Below are 19,338 nucleotides of genomic sequence, written 5' to 3'. Positions count from 1 at the left end.
TACGAATAAGCATCCACGCCGATAAATGAACAATTATTATAGATAGTTGCCAGGAAGATGAGGACTTTGATCTGTCAAAAGCAGATGTAAAATGTTCCTTGGTTAATGGCATACCTTCGATCGACTTCTCGGAGAGGGTTAACCAAATTCTTAATAAAGACATGGCCTTCACCGTGGTAATCAAACTCCTTGGTCAAAACATTGGATATTCGGCATTGTACAATAATGTATGCTCCCTCTGGAAGTCGACACAACCGTTTCGACTAATGGACGTTGAGAACGGGTACTTCTTAGAAAAATTTCAAAGCTCGGGGGATTTTCAGAAGGTTCTCTGTCAAGGTCTGTGGATTGTTTACGGGCAATACCTTATAGTGCAGCCTTGGACTATCGACTTTAACACATTGCAACCTTTTCCAAACATAGTAATGGTGTAGATTCGGTTCATGGGATTACCTAGGCACATGTATAATCGAAAGATTTTACAAGAAATAGGTGGAATGGTTAGGCAGGTGGCAAAGTTAGATTTTAATACAGACAATGGGGTTCGGGGGAGGTTTGCACAAATGGCAGTTTATGTGAATCTTGAAAAAGCGATGATCTTTCAAGTCTTCATCAATGGCTCCCTTCAGCGGATCGAATATGAGTACTTTCCCACAGTCTATTTTTCTTGTGGGGAGGAAAGAGAGTACACAGCGACAAGAAATTCAAACCCCAAAGGCTCAATGAGTAATGGTTATGGCCCGTGGGTACTAGTGGAACGAAGGGGAAGAAGGTCGCCAAGGACAACGAAAGCAAAAGATGGTGAGGGAATAGGAATAGCGTATGCTTCCCGATTCTAAACCTTGGAAACTCTAGATGATGGGAAAGATAGTCTGACCCAACAAGACAATTTCGATACCGAAGTGGGCCAACAAGAAACAAACCCAAGTGAGGTAGCCATAGCTTTTAGGGCAGGCTCTTCTGAGAAACGATCGGCCCAGTAAAAGGAAATCGGTGGTAATTTGGTTCATAGAACCATTGGTGAATTCAGGCGCGATATAAGGCATGGCCTGGGAGTTGCGACTGAACAATGGTAGATAGGCCTGGGATAGAATCGACCCAGTAAAAATATCAGGTATGTGATGAAATCAGGTCTTCATAAGACCAATATCGGGAACGGGCTCTCAAGGGTAAATAAGGACGGGACTAGTGCTAGTAGGTCAAAAAAGGAAAACTTGGGCCATGAAGGGAAAAAATTGAATCTAGTGCTAGGGAGCTGAAATGTACTAACCTGGTACATAGTGGAGGCAAGTCATCGAAAGCATGACCTCCTCTATCTACGTCGAGACCCAGAGTGACGAAACATGTGAAACAAACCATCAGGAACCATGGCCAAAACACGGAGTTTATTGAGGGTCAAAACATTGATGGGGTGCGATTTGGGGACTTTACGAAGGGTGACCATATTAACGATAGCCACGATAGGTAGAAGCCAAAAATTGTTGGACTGCGGGAGATTTTGCTAACGCCAATGGAAGGAATTTTGGATTTCGACAAACACTCAGTCGTAATGTTTAAAGATAACCTCAGCCTTAATTTTTCGGCGAACTTGCATGGCAGTGGTCTAAGAGGCGCGATGCAATGGGAAAATTTAAGGACAACACGAAGTGGGGGAGCTAAAAAGAACGGTCTTAAAAAAATAATATTAATAATAGTAAAAAGCTTAGTAAAAATATTAAGGAAAAGCCTAGTTTGTTTAAAGCATCCTCCCTAAAGCTCTCTTTGACTGATTCGGTTAACAATATTGTAGAATTATTACAGAATGACTTCCAATAGGGATTGATGTCCGAGGTCCCTCAAACAGAGGGGGTGGGTCTAGTAAACCAAGAAGGGATCCAACAGTGAAGAACGTATGAATCTTATAATTTCTGAATAAAATAATGAATACCAATCTATCAGTGTTTACTTGGAACTGTCAAGGATGTGCGAGTGTGAAATTCCCTCGTATTTTCAAAAAATACAATGTTGAACACAAGCCGGATATTATTAGCCTATTGGAAGCAAATGTTAGTGGGGATGGAAGCAAAGGAGATTATTACAAAGTTAGGGTTTCAATACTCACATCGGGTCGAAGCACGAGGGTTTTCAAGAGGAATCTGGATCGGATGGAAGGATATAGTTTGCCTTGAAGTTATTAAAAATCAACCAAAGTTTGTTCTTACAAGGGTCTCCTTCAAGACCTCCACATAGGTTGCTCTAATTACATTTGTATACGGTAGTCCTAACCGTACTAAAAGACGAGTGCTTTGGGAAGCATTAAAGGAAACCATCCCTACTACTTCTATTCCATGGATGGCAGCAGGGGGTTTAATGTTATCCTAGCTACGAGTGACAAAACAGGAGGCAACATAGGCAGAAGATGCCTAAATTTAGGTGATTTTGTTGAGACTAATGATCTACAAGACCTGGGATTTTGAGGACCACCCTTTACCTGGCAAAGGAGTAGAATCTTTGAAAGACTTGACCGAGCTTTAAGGAACGAAGCTTGGATGCAATCTTTTCCAAAATGTATAGTCACACACCTAGTACGAATTAAATCAGATCACCGACCTATCCTCATTACTCTAAACCCAGAAATTAGCCTTCCAAGATGTCGTCCCTTTAGATTCCTGGCAGGATGGACCCAACACCAGAGTTTTCCAAACATAATAAAAGAATTGTGGAGGTATAATGGGGATATGCAAGAAACCTTAAGAAGCCTCACTATAGGCCTCAAAAAATGGAAAAAAATGTATATATGGATATTGGGACTCATAAGTGGAAACTGATGCTTGCATTAAATCGAATTCAGAAATAAATTGAAAAGTTAAACTCACACACACTAATCCAAAGAGAGATGAGAATAAGAAACGAACTTGAAGAAGTACTCAGTCATGAGGAATTATTACGAAAATAAAATTCAAGATTCAAATGGCTTAAACTATGAGATAGAAACACAAAATTCTTTCATAGTCACACAATGTTTAGAAGGAATATTAATCGTATAAATGCCTTACGTAGTATGAGTGGTGATTGGCTATATGACCTAGATAAAATACAAAAGAGGCAGTAGACTACTTTCAACAACTCTATGGAGAATTACCATATAAGATGGGAGAGCTTCCCCCAATCGGTTTACACAAATTGACTAAAATGACTTGGATTTTCTAGGCAAAGGGATCTCGAACAATGAAATCAAAACTACACTATTTGATATGGCCCCACTAAAAGCTCCAAGAAGTGATGAATATTATGCAATTTTTTTCCAGAATTAGTGGGATAGCATTAGGGGTACAATTTGTGAATGGGTTAAAGAAGTTTTCAACGGTAGACCCATCGACCAAGAATTAAATAATACACTCATTGTGCTTATCCCAAAGGTAGCTCATCCTGAAGAAATTCTGCAATTTCGACCTATCAGCTTATGTTTCGTTTTATACAAACTAATAATGAAAATCATAGCTAATAGATTCAAAATTGTTTTTCCCAAAATTATTACTCAAGAACAAGTTGGGTTTATTGTTGGGCGAAACATCTCAGATAATATCATCACTGCCCAAGAAGTAATTCATTCTATAAGGGGGAAGAGCAAAAACTGGATGGTTGTTAAAATTGATATAGAAAAAGCTTATGATAGAGTTCGGTAGGAATTTATAGATGCCACTATTCAGCAGCCAAAATTCCAGATTCCCTACGGAAAGTAATCATGTCAGCTATATCAACATCCACTATACAGATATTGTGGAATGAAGTACCCATAGAAAAATTCAAACCTGCAAGAGGAGTGAGACAATGGTGTCCCCTATTACCCTACTTATTTGTTCTATGCATGGAATAGCTAGGACATAACTTTAAAACGGCTGAATCCATCGAGGAATGGAGTTCCATCAGGTTGACACGACTAGGACCTACCTTATCACACTTATTTTTTGTTGATGACTTGGTAATTTTTTCAGAAGCGAACATCAAACAAGGCTTGATGCTGAAAAGTATCCTGGATCGATTCTGTGATTTCTTGGGACATCGTGTTAATGCCAGAAAAACAAATATATTCTTTTCTAGAGGAGTAGACGAGATTTCAAGCAACAGTTTGAGCAAGTTATTGGGTTTCCAACAAGTCCAGGACTTGGGATCATATTTAGGAGTGCCACTATTGCACAAAAGAGTCACGAATTCTACTCTAGGATTTGTGATCGAGAAAGTTAGAGCAAAATTAAATAACTGGACTGCTACACAATTATCTATGGCAGGAAGGTTCACCTTGGCCTAATCAGTTCTCCTCTCTATTCCAAATTACTTCATGCAGTCTATGCGAATTCCAAACAGGGTATATATAGAGATTGAGCGCTTGGCAAGACAATTCATCTGGGGGGTCAAAATGGGATAAAGGAAAATGGCATTAGTGGATTGGGATTCCGTGTGTCAACCCCGTGTATGTGGTGGACTGGGCCTTCGACACTTAGAGGATTAGAATACCTCATTCTTACTTAAATTAGGATTTAATCTTGTCTCAAAAGATTCGACTCTTTGGGTTAAGGTTCTACAAAAAAAGTATGAGATGAAAGAAATAATCCCCGAAAGTATTATGCAAAAAAACAGTTGAGCTATTTGGAAAGGGATCGCCAAGGTTTGGCCTTTACTGAAAGAGAACTTATGTTGGTCAGTTGGGACAGGAACCTCGGTTAAATGATGGGTGGATCCATGGGTGCCCAAAATATAACCACTTAAAGCATATATACTCCCATTAGGAAGGCCACCTACAAATTGTCCCCTTAGCGAAATGGTAACGTCTGATGGAGCACGGAATTTGAACGCTTTTAGGGAAAGCATACCAGAAAATATTGTCAAGAAAATCACAAACATTCCTCCTCCACACCTATTAGCAGGCCTTGACCAAATTTTCTAGGCGCACACTATAAATGGAAAATTCTCGGTCAAAAGCACGTATCAAATAATAAAGACATGTGGAACATGCGAGATGAAATAAGGAAAGCCATTTGGAAATACCATGGTTCTCATCGCGTTAGATTCTTCCTATGGCTAGCCAGTAATAATAGATTGCTTACTAACCATGAACGAGTACAAAGGAGTATTGGACAAAATTCGTTGTGCCCAGTATGCCAATATGAAATAAAAGATATTCTGCATGTATGTAGAGAGTGCCCAGTTGCCAAAGAAATTTGGTGCTATTTTGTACCAAGAGACCATCGAGCAAAATTTTTCTCAGGAACCATCTCCGAATGGATTAAGACAAATTTAAAGACTTCAATATAGAGGTTAAGGAATGGGATCCCATGGACAACTCTCTTTGGATTGCTAGCATGGCGGTTATGGAAAAACAAAAATCTTTTCGTCTTCCAAGGTGTTTCCTGAAATTTTTTAGAAACTATCAAAATTTCATTAAGTTGGGCAACACAATATAATTTAGCACAAAGCTGGGTTCAAACTAGCAAGAAGAAATTGGATTATGAAAACTGTTTAGAGAATTTTAGGAATATTAGGATTAATGTTTAATTTCTAGTTAGTTTTTAGGTTTTTATTTCACCAAATAAATAATAAATATAATTTTTTTTCTCTCATGCAAAAGTAGTCTCACTTAAAGATATATTTATTATCTTTCTTTCTTTCAATGGACTCAATTCCACGTGTATTGATCAATCTACTTTTTTTTTTCATATAAATTCAAGCTCGTTTTACATTTGTTTATATTTTTTTATTTTTTAAAATATATTATTTTTAATTTAATATTTAATAAAATTACATATTAATTTTATCAAAATTTTAATCGCACACATCTTAAAATATTTTCGTTGATATTTATATTGTATCATTATATATTTAATTTTATGTAATATAAAATTACATAATATATAAAAGTACAATAAACGATATATTATCAAAGTATAAAATGGATTGGCTAGACTCAAGCTTTGAAATTTAGAGCCCAAGCATGATTCATATTTTAAACGATTTTGTTTTTGTTTTTTCCCTAAGTTCATTTTTCAAGTTTTGTATTTTTCTCTAAACCCTCTCACAATTTGTGTTGGCCTTCAAGCTTGAGCGAGTAGTTCGACTTTTAAATAGGTCTAATCACTACTTATATACATATATGTTGAAACTTAGGTAACCTAAAATTAAATTATGAATATAGTCATATAAAATGCTTACGACACAATTAAAATTCAAAATTAATTTGATTTACAAATTAATAATCTTATACAACATTAACGATTAAAATACAAACAAATTATTCAATGAATCAAATAACCTAATTAACAAATCAAGAACTAGACCGCATGCACAAATTGTGTGGTAACCAAGTGTTCTATTTTATGTTTGAAGGTTGTAATCAAGAGAGTGTTGTTCTTTTCATATTTTTAACTAGTGATCATATATGCTTACGTAGTGATGTCATGAATACATAACAAATACATATAATGTTGCAAAAATCAAATTATAGTCAAACCGATTACACTCTCAGTTTCTGGTTCAACTGATTGAACCGTTGATTCAGTTATGAAAAATGAATTTTTTTTTAAAAGCTAGAAAATTTATAAAAAAAAACCTAAAAATCTAAAACAAATTAAAAAACCCAAATAAATAATAATAGAAATATCAACATGTATTTTATAAACTATAATAATAAAATTAAATACTTAAACTAGCTTTAACTCAATTCAATTGGATATTAGTATTGATTCAATCGGCTTTTTACCAATTAAATTGATTTTTTTATCAATTTTATGATTTTGTATAAACCAATTCAACCATCAATTTTATATATTATATATAAATTTACATTTAAAAAATAATATTTCACATAAAAAATTTATGTTTTAAGAAATAATAATATTTCAAGAAAAAAAAAGAGTAGATAACTTTTGTAAATAATGGGTAGTTTAACTTTTTACAAAAACAAATGGATATTTATAATTAAGAAGAAATATGTTGGTGGTTCAATCAATTCATCAGACACCATAAAATTGATAAAAAATTGATTCAACGGCTAAAAAACTGATCGAATCAATGTTAATATTTGGCTGAATGTTTATATTTCTATTATTATTTATTTTAGTTTGTTACTTTTTAGAAATTTATTAGAGTTTTATATTTTTATGAGTTTTTTTTTTATAATTTTTAGAAATTTTTATTTTTTATGATTAAATCATCGGTTTAATCGATAAATCAAAAATTGATGGTTTAATCGATTTCATTATGATTTAATTTTTACAATATTACATATTATCCGTTACGTATTCACGTGATCATTAGTTAAAAAAAAAGAAAAGAACAACACTCCCTTAGTTACAAGTTTCAAACATAAAACAAAACACTTAGTTACCACAGTTTGTGCATATTGTCTTGTTCGTAACATGTTAATAATGTTTATTTGATTCGTTGCCTAATTTGTTTTTTATTTTAATTACTAATGTTATGTAAGATTATAACTTGTAAATTAAAATAGTCTAGAATTTTAATTCTGTCATGAGTAAGTTATATTATTATGAAAATGTTTTTGTGTTTTTTTTTATATATTTTATAAATTAATAAAAATTTATTTATAATGAGATTTGAACCAAAAACATTATACATATCAACCTTTTGACTTAACTATTACAACGAAAACATCGATTTGATTTTTATATAAATTTTTAATAAGAATGTTTATTATAATCTTTTTAATTCACATAATAAATTTATGCGTATTTAATATTTCTATAAGAAGTGGAATAAATATATTGTACTTATTACCATCGACCAACTTTTAAGAAAAATGTATAATTATTATATAATTACAAGAGCTGAGTCATACTTTTATTTTAATATATAAAAATAGTAATATAAAAGAATTTAATATAATTAAAAATTTAAACTCATTTTTAAAATCGAGTGGAACTAATACTATTGAAATCCGAGGTAAGTCTACTCACGCCAACCAATTCCATGCGCGACTCAAGCTGGTCCTAATTCTCATCCTATGGAACCAAAACCACGTGAAACGCATTTAAATTGTCGCTCCTTTTAAAAGTTGACCAAGCAGTGGGCGGTGTAATTCAATTCTCCGAATTCCATCCTTACAAATTTGAGAGAAGCCATCCGTTCTGGCTTGGTTCTAAGCAACCAGGGTGGACTTTGAGTTGACTTCTATACCTTTGCCTTTCTTTTTCTTTTTTGTTAAACTCAAACCTTTCCTCTTTAAACATTTGTATTTAATTAATTATAACAAACACACTTCACAATTTGTCCTTTTTTTCTATTCCTTTTTTCGAATTAAAATTCTTGAAACACTATTTTTTTAATAATCTCAATTCTGATTATATCTATTCTTTTTGACATAATACTTAGAATTACTTATAGCCTCTCCCCAATGAGGATAATGTGTTTTAGCGCACTCGAACTTACGTTCTCCTGCATTGACAATAATGTCCATACCAATACTCAATCGGTAATTATTGAAAATTTATTAGAAAATTCATTATTTTTTAACAATATATTTAGATATATTTTAAATAATTTTTAAAGAGTTAATATTTGGTACACTGACAGTGTGTCTTTTTTTATTTCACAAACAACTTTTTAATACTCAAAATATTTTTTTAATTAATATAATATAATATAATATTTTAAACCCAAACTGAAAAAAAATTGTTATAATTAATTTTATCAGGTATTGAAACCCGAACCGTGACCGACGGGTCACATCGGTGACAAGTTGTCAGGTCGGTGCCGCTGGCAGTCACGGTTCGGGTTCCAATACCCGATAAAATTAATTATATCAATTCTTTTTTAGCATTAAGAAATATTTTATTATAAAATATTAGGGTGCCACCTGACACATTGTCAACACCAGTAAAAAATATATTTTTTCGTTTCAAACGTATAAAAAATACACGTATATTTAGGTGTCTAATATTGGTGTCGTCGATTGATTAGGTGAGACAAAATTATTTTTTTTAAAAAGTGATGTGATTGGTGGTAGGGGAGAGCGGTATTGTCGATTGATCAGATGACACCGGTTTTACATTGTAGATTTTGCCTAGATCGGTAAATATTAGGGTCCTTATCCTATTTCAGTATATATTTAATTTTTTATATTATTTAGGTAAAAAAAATCCAATATTTTACTACACCAGATAAGACATTTTTCGACTCTTAACCTATTTATGGAATCTAAAAATTCCGTTGGGAATGCCCAACAATATGTACAAACAATAATATGTTTTTTTAAATCTGATTATGTTGTAATTATATTAATTATATATTTTAAATTAAGTTTTTTTTATTCCTTTACAAATGTACAAACAATAATTTTTTTGAAGTTTTTTTTTTAATTTTCATGTTTGAAAATAAAAAAAACATGTTGTTTAAATTCGTTTTTAAATTATTATTGATTATTGTTAAAATGTTTTGTGTCTTAAATAAAGTGCTATAAATTAGTTTCAAATTTATATTGATATTTAAAAGGAATAACTTATATTAGGATTATCCTAAAATATATAATTTTTAAGTTTCAACAAAATCATGCTACATTATCAATTTTTAAAGATATACAAATATTATTATACACCTAATATACCATCTCTAATTTAATTTAACTTTAATTGAAATAATTAAAATTTTTTGGGGAAAACATTGAAAGGGAAAAGCATAGCAAAAAATAAATAAAATTTGAAAATGCTTAAATCATTAATTAAAAAAATTGATAATATTCATAAGCACAAATTAAAAAAAATTAAATCAACCATTAAAAATCTAAAAATAAGAAACACTAGTAAAAAGAAAATCAAAATTTGAAAAATTATAAGGTGGTTTTATCAAATTCTGAAATTTGATTAAAAATTAAAAAAATAGAAACAAAATATTAAAATAAAAAATAAAAATTACCTCCTAAAAACTAAAAGACTGCATAAAAATAAAACTGGTTTTGAAAGCAAAGAAATAAAAGACAATTAAATTTAAAAAAGGAAAACTAAAATAATTTAAAGTTTATAAAAGAAGAAAACATGTTGGTTTATTTATTAAAATTTCTAATTTTTTTAAGGTATTTAATTAAAGTTAAATTAAGTTTGAGAATATATTTAATATGGATGAATGTATAATTAATATTTTATATTTTAAAAAATTGATAATGTGACATTTTATTATTAGTACCTAAAAATTATATATTTTAAGATTATGCTAATATAATTAATTCACTATTTTAAAATGTTTATAAAATATTTTTAATTTATTTGTCTACCCTTACTTTATAATATATATATATATATATGGATAGTGATTAAATCAAAAATTTTATGCTTGAAGAAAGAATAAAGTTCCGCAGTAAGTTGTATTTAATTTACTGGTCAAACTCAACAATCCAAAATAAAAAATGTAAGGACAACTCAATCCTTGCTCAAAGACCCTTGATTTGTTCAACGCTGATATCGGAGAAAGGCAACAGTGAAAGGAGAATTGATTAAGCATTTCTATAGTTCTATATATACTTAAATAGTAGTTTCTCATTGCCGATTCCTGCAGTTTTTAGAACAGGTTGACACAACTCCTCAAATCTCTTTCTTCATTAGCTTGCAAGCCATATGGCTACTTCTCATCAAGGTTTTTGCGACGATTATTTTTTACTAAACCCAGAAAAAGCAACTTTGTTTGATCTGTTTAGCCTTCTATTCTCGCCTCAGTTGGAGACAAGAGGATTCATAGATTGTCCTGGGAGCCAACATCAAAGCTTTCTTCTTCGATGGCCCATCTTCGTCTCCGTTGTTCTTCAAATACTCCTCATTTGGGTAAAGAAACCTATGGCCTTTATGGGGGATGCCATCGAGATGTGGCTCAACCTTTTATCTGCCAACGGTGGCCTCTTTCGTCTCCTACTAAATCTTCCAACAGGTAAACTACTAGCTGCATGTCCTCCACAATTTGGCTGACTGACTTCTCTTTTGCCTATGTTGTTTGTTTGCAATCATTATTTTCATCATCATACCTACCTTTCATGGTGCAGGGAAAACAGAATGGCCCAAGCGAGCATCCGCGAAGTTTACATCGATGGTAGGGAACACCGACACTCGCCTTGAATTAGACGAAAACATTAAGCCAGCTGACCAAAAATACAAAGCCTCGCTGTCTATGATGGCTTCCAAATTATCCTATGAGAATGAAGCCTTCATTGAAACCAAAGTCACCCAACTTTGGAAGGTACGTAACTACGTATTTTCCATTTTTACTCTTAAATAATATTCCATCTTTTAACCTATAGATTTCATGCACCATCAAAATAAAAAACATTAAAAGACTTAAAAAATAAATATTATTAGCTTGATTCTAAAATGAGGACGTTCCATTATTCATTTCATTTTCTTAAATTAAAAGAATATATATATGACAATGTTTCTTTTTCTTTTTTGAGCAGAGGAAATTCGTCAAGTTTTTTAATTGCTGGAATGGTAAGTTTTCTCTATTTCCTCTCTTTTTTCTATAATGTGTTTTAAGTAAATTATTTTCTTGCATAACATTGCTATGAGGTAATAAAAATAGTAATTAAATGATAAAAACGGCTGTCCATAAATTATTATTTTTCCCTAATTGTCAACTTCGTTTAATTAGCATTAAATGACTATAATTGGTGACTGAAGTCAATGTAATTAATATAATACATAACCCCTTCTATCATAATAATCATAATTTATAATTAAACATATTAGACAACTTTAACGTGGGGTTAAAGAAATAACACCGAACCTATTTATTGACTATGTCTTAAGAATAAGGTAGGTTTTCTTTTTGAGCAACAAGAACAAGACTTGGACAATAAAAAAGATGGACTTTAGAAACCTAAATATGTAATTCCTTTTTAATTACAAATTATTTAAGATTAATAAAAATATATCAAATCCCGCTTTTTAAATATTTTATAACAAGTTGCTATGGTAGTGGCCAACACAAAGACGTGGCGTCCTACTTCCACCACCAACGGGAGGCCCTTTGCTTTTGATTTATAGGATTAATTAATCCTTAATTGAGGTCAATTTGTCATTATATGTAATTTGTCCCTTACTAATCAATTTATTCGACCATATCAACATTATTTCTCATTCTTACTCTTGATCTTTGAGCTAAATTAAAAACAAAAATGTGATTACTTATTGATCTAGGGTGTTAACCATATCTTTAAGATCCATCCGTGTGTAAATCAAGCAGCATATTAAGAAATGTGTTTGATTTTGGTACAGAATACAGAGGACTTCCTTCAACCCAAGCTTTTATTCTTCAAGACACACAAGCAAATCCCAACTTGTATGTGGTTGCATTTAGAGGGACAAGCCCATTCGACGCCGACGACTGGCGAACTGATGCTGATTTTTCTTGGTGCAAGATTAAAGCCATGGGTAAGGCCAGAACCCACAGTGGTTTCATGCAAGCACTCGGCTTGCAAACGAACAACGGTTGGCCTAAGGAGATCCAACAACACAGGGATGGCCAACGCCAATTTGCCTACTACGCTATTAGACAAAAGTTGAGAGAGATTCTAAAGGAGAATGAAGATGCCAAGTTTATAGTGACTGGCCATAGTTTGGGTGGGGCTTTAGCTATTTTGTTTGCTGCAGTGCTGATGTTACATGACGAAGAATTGTTGTTGGAGAAATTGGATGGGGTTTTCACCTTTGGACAACCAAGGGTTGGGGACGAAAACTTTGGGGAATATATGAAGGAGAAGATGAAAAAATTTGATGTGAAATATTTAAGATATGTTTACAACAATGACTTGGTGCCTAGGGTTCCTTATGATGATAAAATGACATTGTTTAAGCATTTTGGACCTTGCCTCTTCTTCAATAGTTTCTACACTGGGGAGGTAAGTTGGAAAGGAACGATTTTCCGACATGTTTAATGTACATATCATGGTATCGTATTCATGTTTACGATTTTAACGATGCAGGTCTTACCAGAACAGCCGAACAAGAATTACTTTTCTTTACTATGGGTGCTTCCAAAGATGGTGAATGCAGTTTGGGAGCTCATTAGGGGCATCATTTTGCCTTACATGTACGGTCCAGACTACAAGGAAGGTTGGGTTTTGGGAATGTTGAGGGTAATTGGATTATTAGTACCAGGTGTGTCAGCTCATTCCCCTCAAGATTACGTTAATTCCACTCGATTGGGAACCTTGTCGGATGTTGAGCTCCACAAACACCAACTTAAAATAGATTGATGATAAAGAAGATTCTCATAAAGCTTGTTGTCAAATCACTTTTAGGACATGTTCCATCAGCATGTACATGTATAAATCAGATATGATTTGTGAAAAAACAGTTTCATAATCTATTTGAACCCTCCAATTCTATCGCTTGTAAAAAAAGAAGGTAAAAGTTTCCATATCCATTTCCATGGCAAACTGCTCTACTACCGGAAAAAAAAAAGAAGTCTTTTTAATCCAAGGCCACATTAATTCATCAACTCTCCGACTATGTACAAAAACCAACTAACGTAACCCTTTTGATTCACCAAGGACCTGTCCGTGTTCGTCGCAAGCATCGTTTCTTAGCTCCTGGCTGCACATTCAATATCTCCATCACCTGTGGTTGTCAAACATTTGATTTAGTGGTTGTCAACATTTAAGCAAGTTTTCTAATATAATTCAAGATGATTATAATTGCTAAGGGGGAAAACTGGTGTTTGCAGCTAATGTGTATATGTATAAGTTTCTTTTTAATGCTCTAAGATGATAGGATCGTGCACCTAAAAAAGTGAAGCAAGTAAAAACTAAATAAGCAATCAGTGCACTAGAGAGTGCTTTGAGATTAATTGCAATCTTTGTTACTAGATTCCTCATTTTCTTTCAAACACTTGCATCTAACGGAATACAAAGACATATAATTCTTAAATATATGAAAAAGATTTAAAAGAAATATACTCATATATATATATATATCCAACACTCGCAATTTAACTCCTATAAATTGTAAACACATTCTTACGTTCAAGGTTAATGCCAAAATTAACTGCATTTCATATGTTAAAAAACTTTCCAAGCATGGGGAAACACTCTGTTAAGCAACAAAGCAGAACATTCATCACAAATGGCTAATCGTATATGGATGGGTTTTTAGAGGATTCCATACCATACCGTATCATCCTATATCATATTATGCATGCATGCATAAAAACAAAATGATTTTAAAGTTTTGTTTAGTAGAGTGGGAAGAAATTTAGAATGAAAATTTTAAGAGATGAAAAAATAAATATATATATTTATTTTTTGACATTGCTTGATAGGAAAGATAGAAAAATTGAGAAATTTTTTTTTATTTTTTACTTGGTAGAGTTGAAAAATGAGAAGAAATAAAATGAATTTTTTTAAAAAAAATTTATAATTTTGAACTAAAATATACTTTTCGCTCATTTCCTTCCCTCTTATCATTCCAATTTAAAATATATATTAGAATGGAAAATGGTATCCCTTCCAATTTCTTTTCTACTAAGCATGCTCAATTTTTTTTTCTAGCCTTTCACTTTTCTACTCAATCAAGCTCAGGTAAGACTTTGCTTGATAGAGTTGAAAAAAAATTGAAAAGATGAAAAAGTGAAATGGTAGAAAAATAGAAAATATAATTTATCTTTCTATAAGTGTGTTTGGTAAGAAAAATGAGAATTGAAAGAAAGTCATTTTCTTTCTACTCATTGCTTGATAAAATTGAAAAATGAAATAAAAGAACATAGAGCATTTGAGAAATGCATAAATTTAAATTAAGGTGGACATTTCTCTCATTTTTCTCTCATTTCATTGTTCCAATTTGAAAGGATTAATTTTTATGCATTAGGATGAAAATAATCTTCTTTCCTATTTTCTTTTCTTCCATATCAATCATACTCAAAATTTATTTTCTTTCCACTTTTCCACTCTTTTCATCCCTCCACTTTTCTATTCAACCAAACACTCCACTTTTCTATTCAACCAAACACTTCCTAAATGAGAGACCCATACCATGCCAGTAAAGTGAAACGACAATGACACTCTAATGGACAGATACATAGTGAACCCAACAGAAACACTATGGAACTTCGGAAGAACAGTGATGCTTGGTGATATTTGAGTAGAGCATGAAATAAGTTGTAATCGAATAAAAACAGACATAAAAATGAGAACTTGTGGGCACCTGATTTTTCTGTATTTTTATGATGTGATCCTGCAGCAACCGAGAACCAGTTAATGAGAATGTTAATACCAAGAATCGAGTGCACTTAAACAAAGAAGGGAAAGAACATACATGTTTCTTCTGCAATTCTTGGTTCTCCTCTTTCAGCTTAGCAACTTCTGCTTCCAACTCCGTTGTATACGCCTAGTTGAGAAGCAATGAAGGCAAAAACCGTAGGAAACTTCAATGCAAGTATTTGAGACAAACCATAGGATAAAATTGTTTTGATTCGCTATAGTTAATTCATTATAACAAAACCAACAAGGTCAAGGATGTTAACCTTAATAAACGGTTTCATTGATTCTTAGATGTTAGAATGCTCCATTACCTTGTTACAAAGATGGTCAATGGCTAGTAAAACACGTTACAGAGATGAAGTGTTTAAAAAGCAGAGTTCAAAATCTTAGAGATATCAATGGAGCATCCTAAAGTATAGTAAAATTGACAATCGGTTACAGGATCCATATGCGGGAAACATTGTCAAAGCAATAGACTGGTAACAATCATATTCCAAAGTATCTACCTTTACTCTAAGATGAACTAAAGAGCTATGAAGATGGAAAGGTTAGATGAAATGAAAAAACATAATAACCTGCTTGCGAGCTCGTGATCTTGCAGCGGATTCTCGGTTCTTTATCATTCTTCTCTGCCTCCTCTCAGCAACCTTTTCCACAGCACTGCTTTTCCTACCCCTCAAACTTCCATTAAACACATAAGGAACGGGTGAAACAGAGGAACTATCTCCACTACTCTTCCCAATCCCATCTGATGAAAGGTGGTTAGCAGGTGATCTTAAACCAACCATACTCATCCCACCACCATGGATCAAGCCATTATATAGTCCCTGACTACACCTAATTCCAGGACTCCCCAACTGACCACCACTTTGCAAACCCATCTGAGCTCCATATTCCACACCAGGTTGCTTAGGACATAATGGTTGCTGCTGAGGCCGAGTTAAGTGGTGCTGGTTGGGTCTAACTCCATTTAAATTCATATGCAAATTGGAAGCTTGAATACCATTTTGATTACCACCATCAGGTAGCCTATTCCCCATCAAATTTGGACCTCTTCCACCTTGTTGAAACCCAATCCCAAACCCACTGGTATTACTCCCTGCTTGCGGTAATTCCCCAAAGAAGCCGCCATTAACATTATTGTCCTTCCAAGAAAATTGGGTGTTATCCTCTCTTACCACACCGGCTCTGACCAAAAACTCCTCTAAAGTAATCTCCTTTAAGGTTTGCTGTCTTTGAGGCATATTATCAGTAGCTTCAGTCCCTAAAGAAAACTCATTTGAGATCTCTCTCCAAACTTCATCAACAGTTTTGTGGCTAAGTGTCCTGGGCAAAGTCAAAGACCCTTGCCTTTGTAACCCTCCATTTCCCACTAGGCCAACACCGGGAGAAGCCATTGTTTGAGTTTCTTCAGCACTCCAAATGCTCTTTAACAGCTCATCCATGTTCATCGACCCGAAATCTGTGCCTATTCCACCCATTGTGCTTTGAAACTCATCAAAGGTTAGAGAATAGACCGATGGCTGTCTACTTATCGGATAATTCCCAGGCGGTTTATTACCACCGCCGCCATCATCTGACGGCGGTTGGTTACTTCCAAAGTTCTTGAAGTTCATGTGAGTCCCTAATAAAATTTGGATAAAATAGTGTCGACAAAATGGTATGTAGATGAATATTTGGAAAATTACTATATAAAATCAAGCTCCTTACTTTTTCTATATTTGGAAACTTTTCAATAAAACCCAAAAATCAATATCATATTCATATTAAAAATAAAAACAGAAAGAAAATAGAAGAGCAATACAAAGATCAACTTCAAGTAATGGTAAAATCAGACATTTTGATGTGTTTCAACAATCACAAAGTTGAAGATCTGAGCTTAATGAAAACATCAGCGTTTTAATTCGGAAAAGAAAAAAATAAATCCAAACTTAACGTACCAAATAATTGAAAGAAAACATAAAAATATCAGAACCCCACCCAACCCAAAATAGAAAAAGTGTAAATAGTACAAATCGGTCGATTAATTAAAAGTAAAAAGGCTTAAATATGCTATTAGTGCCTGTACTTTGACTGAATTCCAGATTTAGTCTTTGTACTTAAAAAGTTAAAAATCAAGTCCTCCTATTTTCTTTATTTAAAAATATCAGCCTAGTCACTAAAATCATTAAAATTTTCCCACTTGAAATTTTGATTGATAGGAAATAAAAATGGTAAGCTGGCAAATTTTGATAGAAACTACTAGTGATGGTAATGATTGGGCTAAGATTTTTAAATTGAAAAAGTAGGAGGCTTGAGTTTTTAACTTTTAAAGTATAGGGCCTAAATTCAAATTCTATACAAGTCCAGGGACTAACAACATATTCTAACCAAAGTAAAAAAACAAAACAATGAGAATTCTTTTTTGGGTAAACTACATTAATAGCCACTCAACTATGGTTTTTTTTTTCTCAACCAACTACAAAAAGTTACAAAATGATCACTCAACTATTCAATTTTGTCACCCAACTATTTTGAATTTTCAGATGTTTCCATTTTGATGTTAGCCTGCTGGTGACAAATGAAATACAAAATTGAATTGTTGAATGACCATTTTGCAACTTTTCACAGTTAGGTGACCAGAAAAGAGAAAACCATAGTTGGGTGACCTCTACTATAATTTACCCTTCTTATATTTTTTCTTTTTTGCGTTTGTGGTTCTTCGCGACGGCCAGGTGTCCCCTGTCTTTTATTTTTTTAAGACATTAAATACAATTCATTTTAATAATGTCCTGTGGGCCAACCGGATACCGAAATGTTAATCAATAGGATAGGGTAGAGACTTACCATTGGAAATGTGAAAAGTGGGAGGATCTAGACCGTCCACGTCTGGACTAAGAAACGGGGGGGATGGTGTGAATTTTATGGTTTTGGATGTAGTGTAGTGGCATAATTGATAGTGACGAGGGATAAATGCAAAGCCTCGATGGAGCTCGCACTGATATAGGGGTATTTTGGTCTAAAAGAGAATGTTTGATTGTTTTGTGTACTCGTATTTAAGTCAGTAAAGTTGGAGTATACTCTGTTTATTATGCGCAATTATATGTAAATCGAATTCAGATTCAATTAGAGACGATATTCTACTTATAAATTTTTACAAGAATTTTATCTTTCGTAAATTATTTATAAATTTTTAATTAGATTAAATATCATTGCATATATTTATTTAAATTTAGATATATTTTAATTATTAAATTAATTGTAGATTCGTAAAAATGATAAAAGAAAATCAAATTTAGTGTTCTAACATGAATATAATCAACAAAGGTGATGATATCAGACCTGTAATTTATTAAATTATAAAATAAATATTAAAAAAAGTCCTAAAAGCCTACATAAAAATTTCAAATAAAGTAAAGATTTTTTATTTCATCAGATGGACTTTTGATCTGTAAATAAGAAGTAGATAGTTAGTGACAATTATTAATCGAAATAAAATTTAGTGGCAATTTTTAATATTATTAAATAGTATGGTGGTAATTTTACAAATTGTGTGACAAATTTAATCCTATAAAGATAAATATTAATCAAAATAAAATATAATTACGATTTTTAATGTTGTTAATAATATGGTGGTAATTTTATATTTTAATTTTTTAAAATTGTGTGATAAATTTAATCATATTTTCGAAATATAAAGACAATTATTAATTGAAATCATTTAACTTTTTTTTTTTTAATTTTGAGAAGAACATATATTTTTCATTGCCTACGAAGTATGCAAAATGGATGAACTAAAAAAGTGATTAGAGCACCAATGTAGGTAAATATGTATTAATAATTGATACAACCAATATTATATTTATCCAATAAAGAAGATAAATTCATTTATCCAGCAAAAATTTTGAGGTTAAATTTTAGAATTTTTTATAATACAAAAATTTATTCCATCTTGTAATTAATTGTTACCATTTTTTTTGGAAGGGCATAGTTATCATTGATTTATATTAATATAAAGTATTGAATAAATACATACAGATATATTTGATTTGGTGGCATATTAAAAATTAATATAACATCATAATTAAAACCTAAATTTAAAACTTATAATTAAAAAAAAAAAAAGTCGAAAT

The 19,338-nt window shown here is 32.2% G+C and overlaps 2 protein-coding genes across 2 annotated transcripts; one reads left to right on the top strand and one right to left on the bottom strand.

Annotated features, from left to right (window-relative positions):
* Nucleotides 1-10,387: 10,387 nt before the first annotated feature.
* LOC107895630 (triacylglycerol lipase OBL1) lies at nt 10,388-13,391 on the top strand. Its single transcript, XM_016820880.2, has 5 exons — nt 10,388-10,905; nt 11,018-11,211; nt 11,426-11,459; nt 12,246-12,868; nt 12,953-13,391. Exons 1-5 carry the CDS (start codon nt 10,599-10,601, stop codon nt 13,223-13,225), a joined length of 1,431 nt encoding a protein of 476 aa, XP_016676369.2. The 5' UTR covers nt 10,388-10,598; the 3' UTR covers nt 13,226-13,391.
* Nucleotides 13,220-17,213, bottom strand: LOC107897053 (bZIP transcription factor 23). The gene is made up of 4 exons (XM_016822393.2): nt 15,802-17,213; nt 15,282-15,353; nt 15,171-15,200; nt 13,220-13,589 (listed from the first exon to the last, which is right to left on the bottom strand). Exons 1-4 carry the CDS (start codon nt 16,840-16,842, stop codon nt 13,515-13,517), a joined length of 1,218 nt encoding a protein of 405 aa, XP_016677882.1. The 5' UTR covers nt 16,843-17,213; the 3' UTR covers nt 13,220-13,514.
* Between the last annotated feature and the right edge of the window lie 2,125 nt (nt 17,214-19,338).

Source organism: Gossypium hirsutum, chromosome D05, assembly GCF_007990345.1.
Source record: "Gossypium hirsutum isolate 1008001.06 chromosome D05, Gossypium_hirsutum_v2.1, whole genome shotgun sequence".
NCBI classification, from domain to species: domain Eukaryota; kingdom Viridiplantae; phylum Streptophyta; class Magnoliopsida; order Malvales; family Malvaceae; genus Gossypium; species Gossypium hirsutum.
Note: the sequence above shows the minus strand (reverse complement) of the source record. Positions and strands in the feature narration are given on the sequence as shown.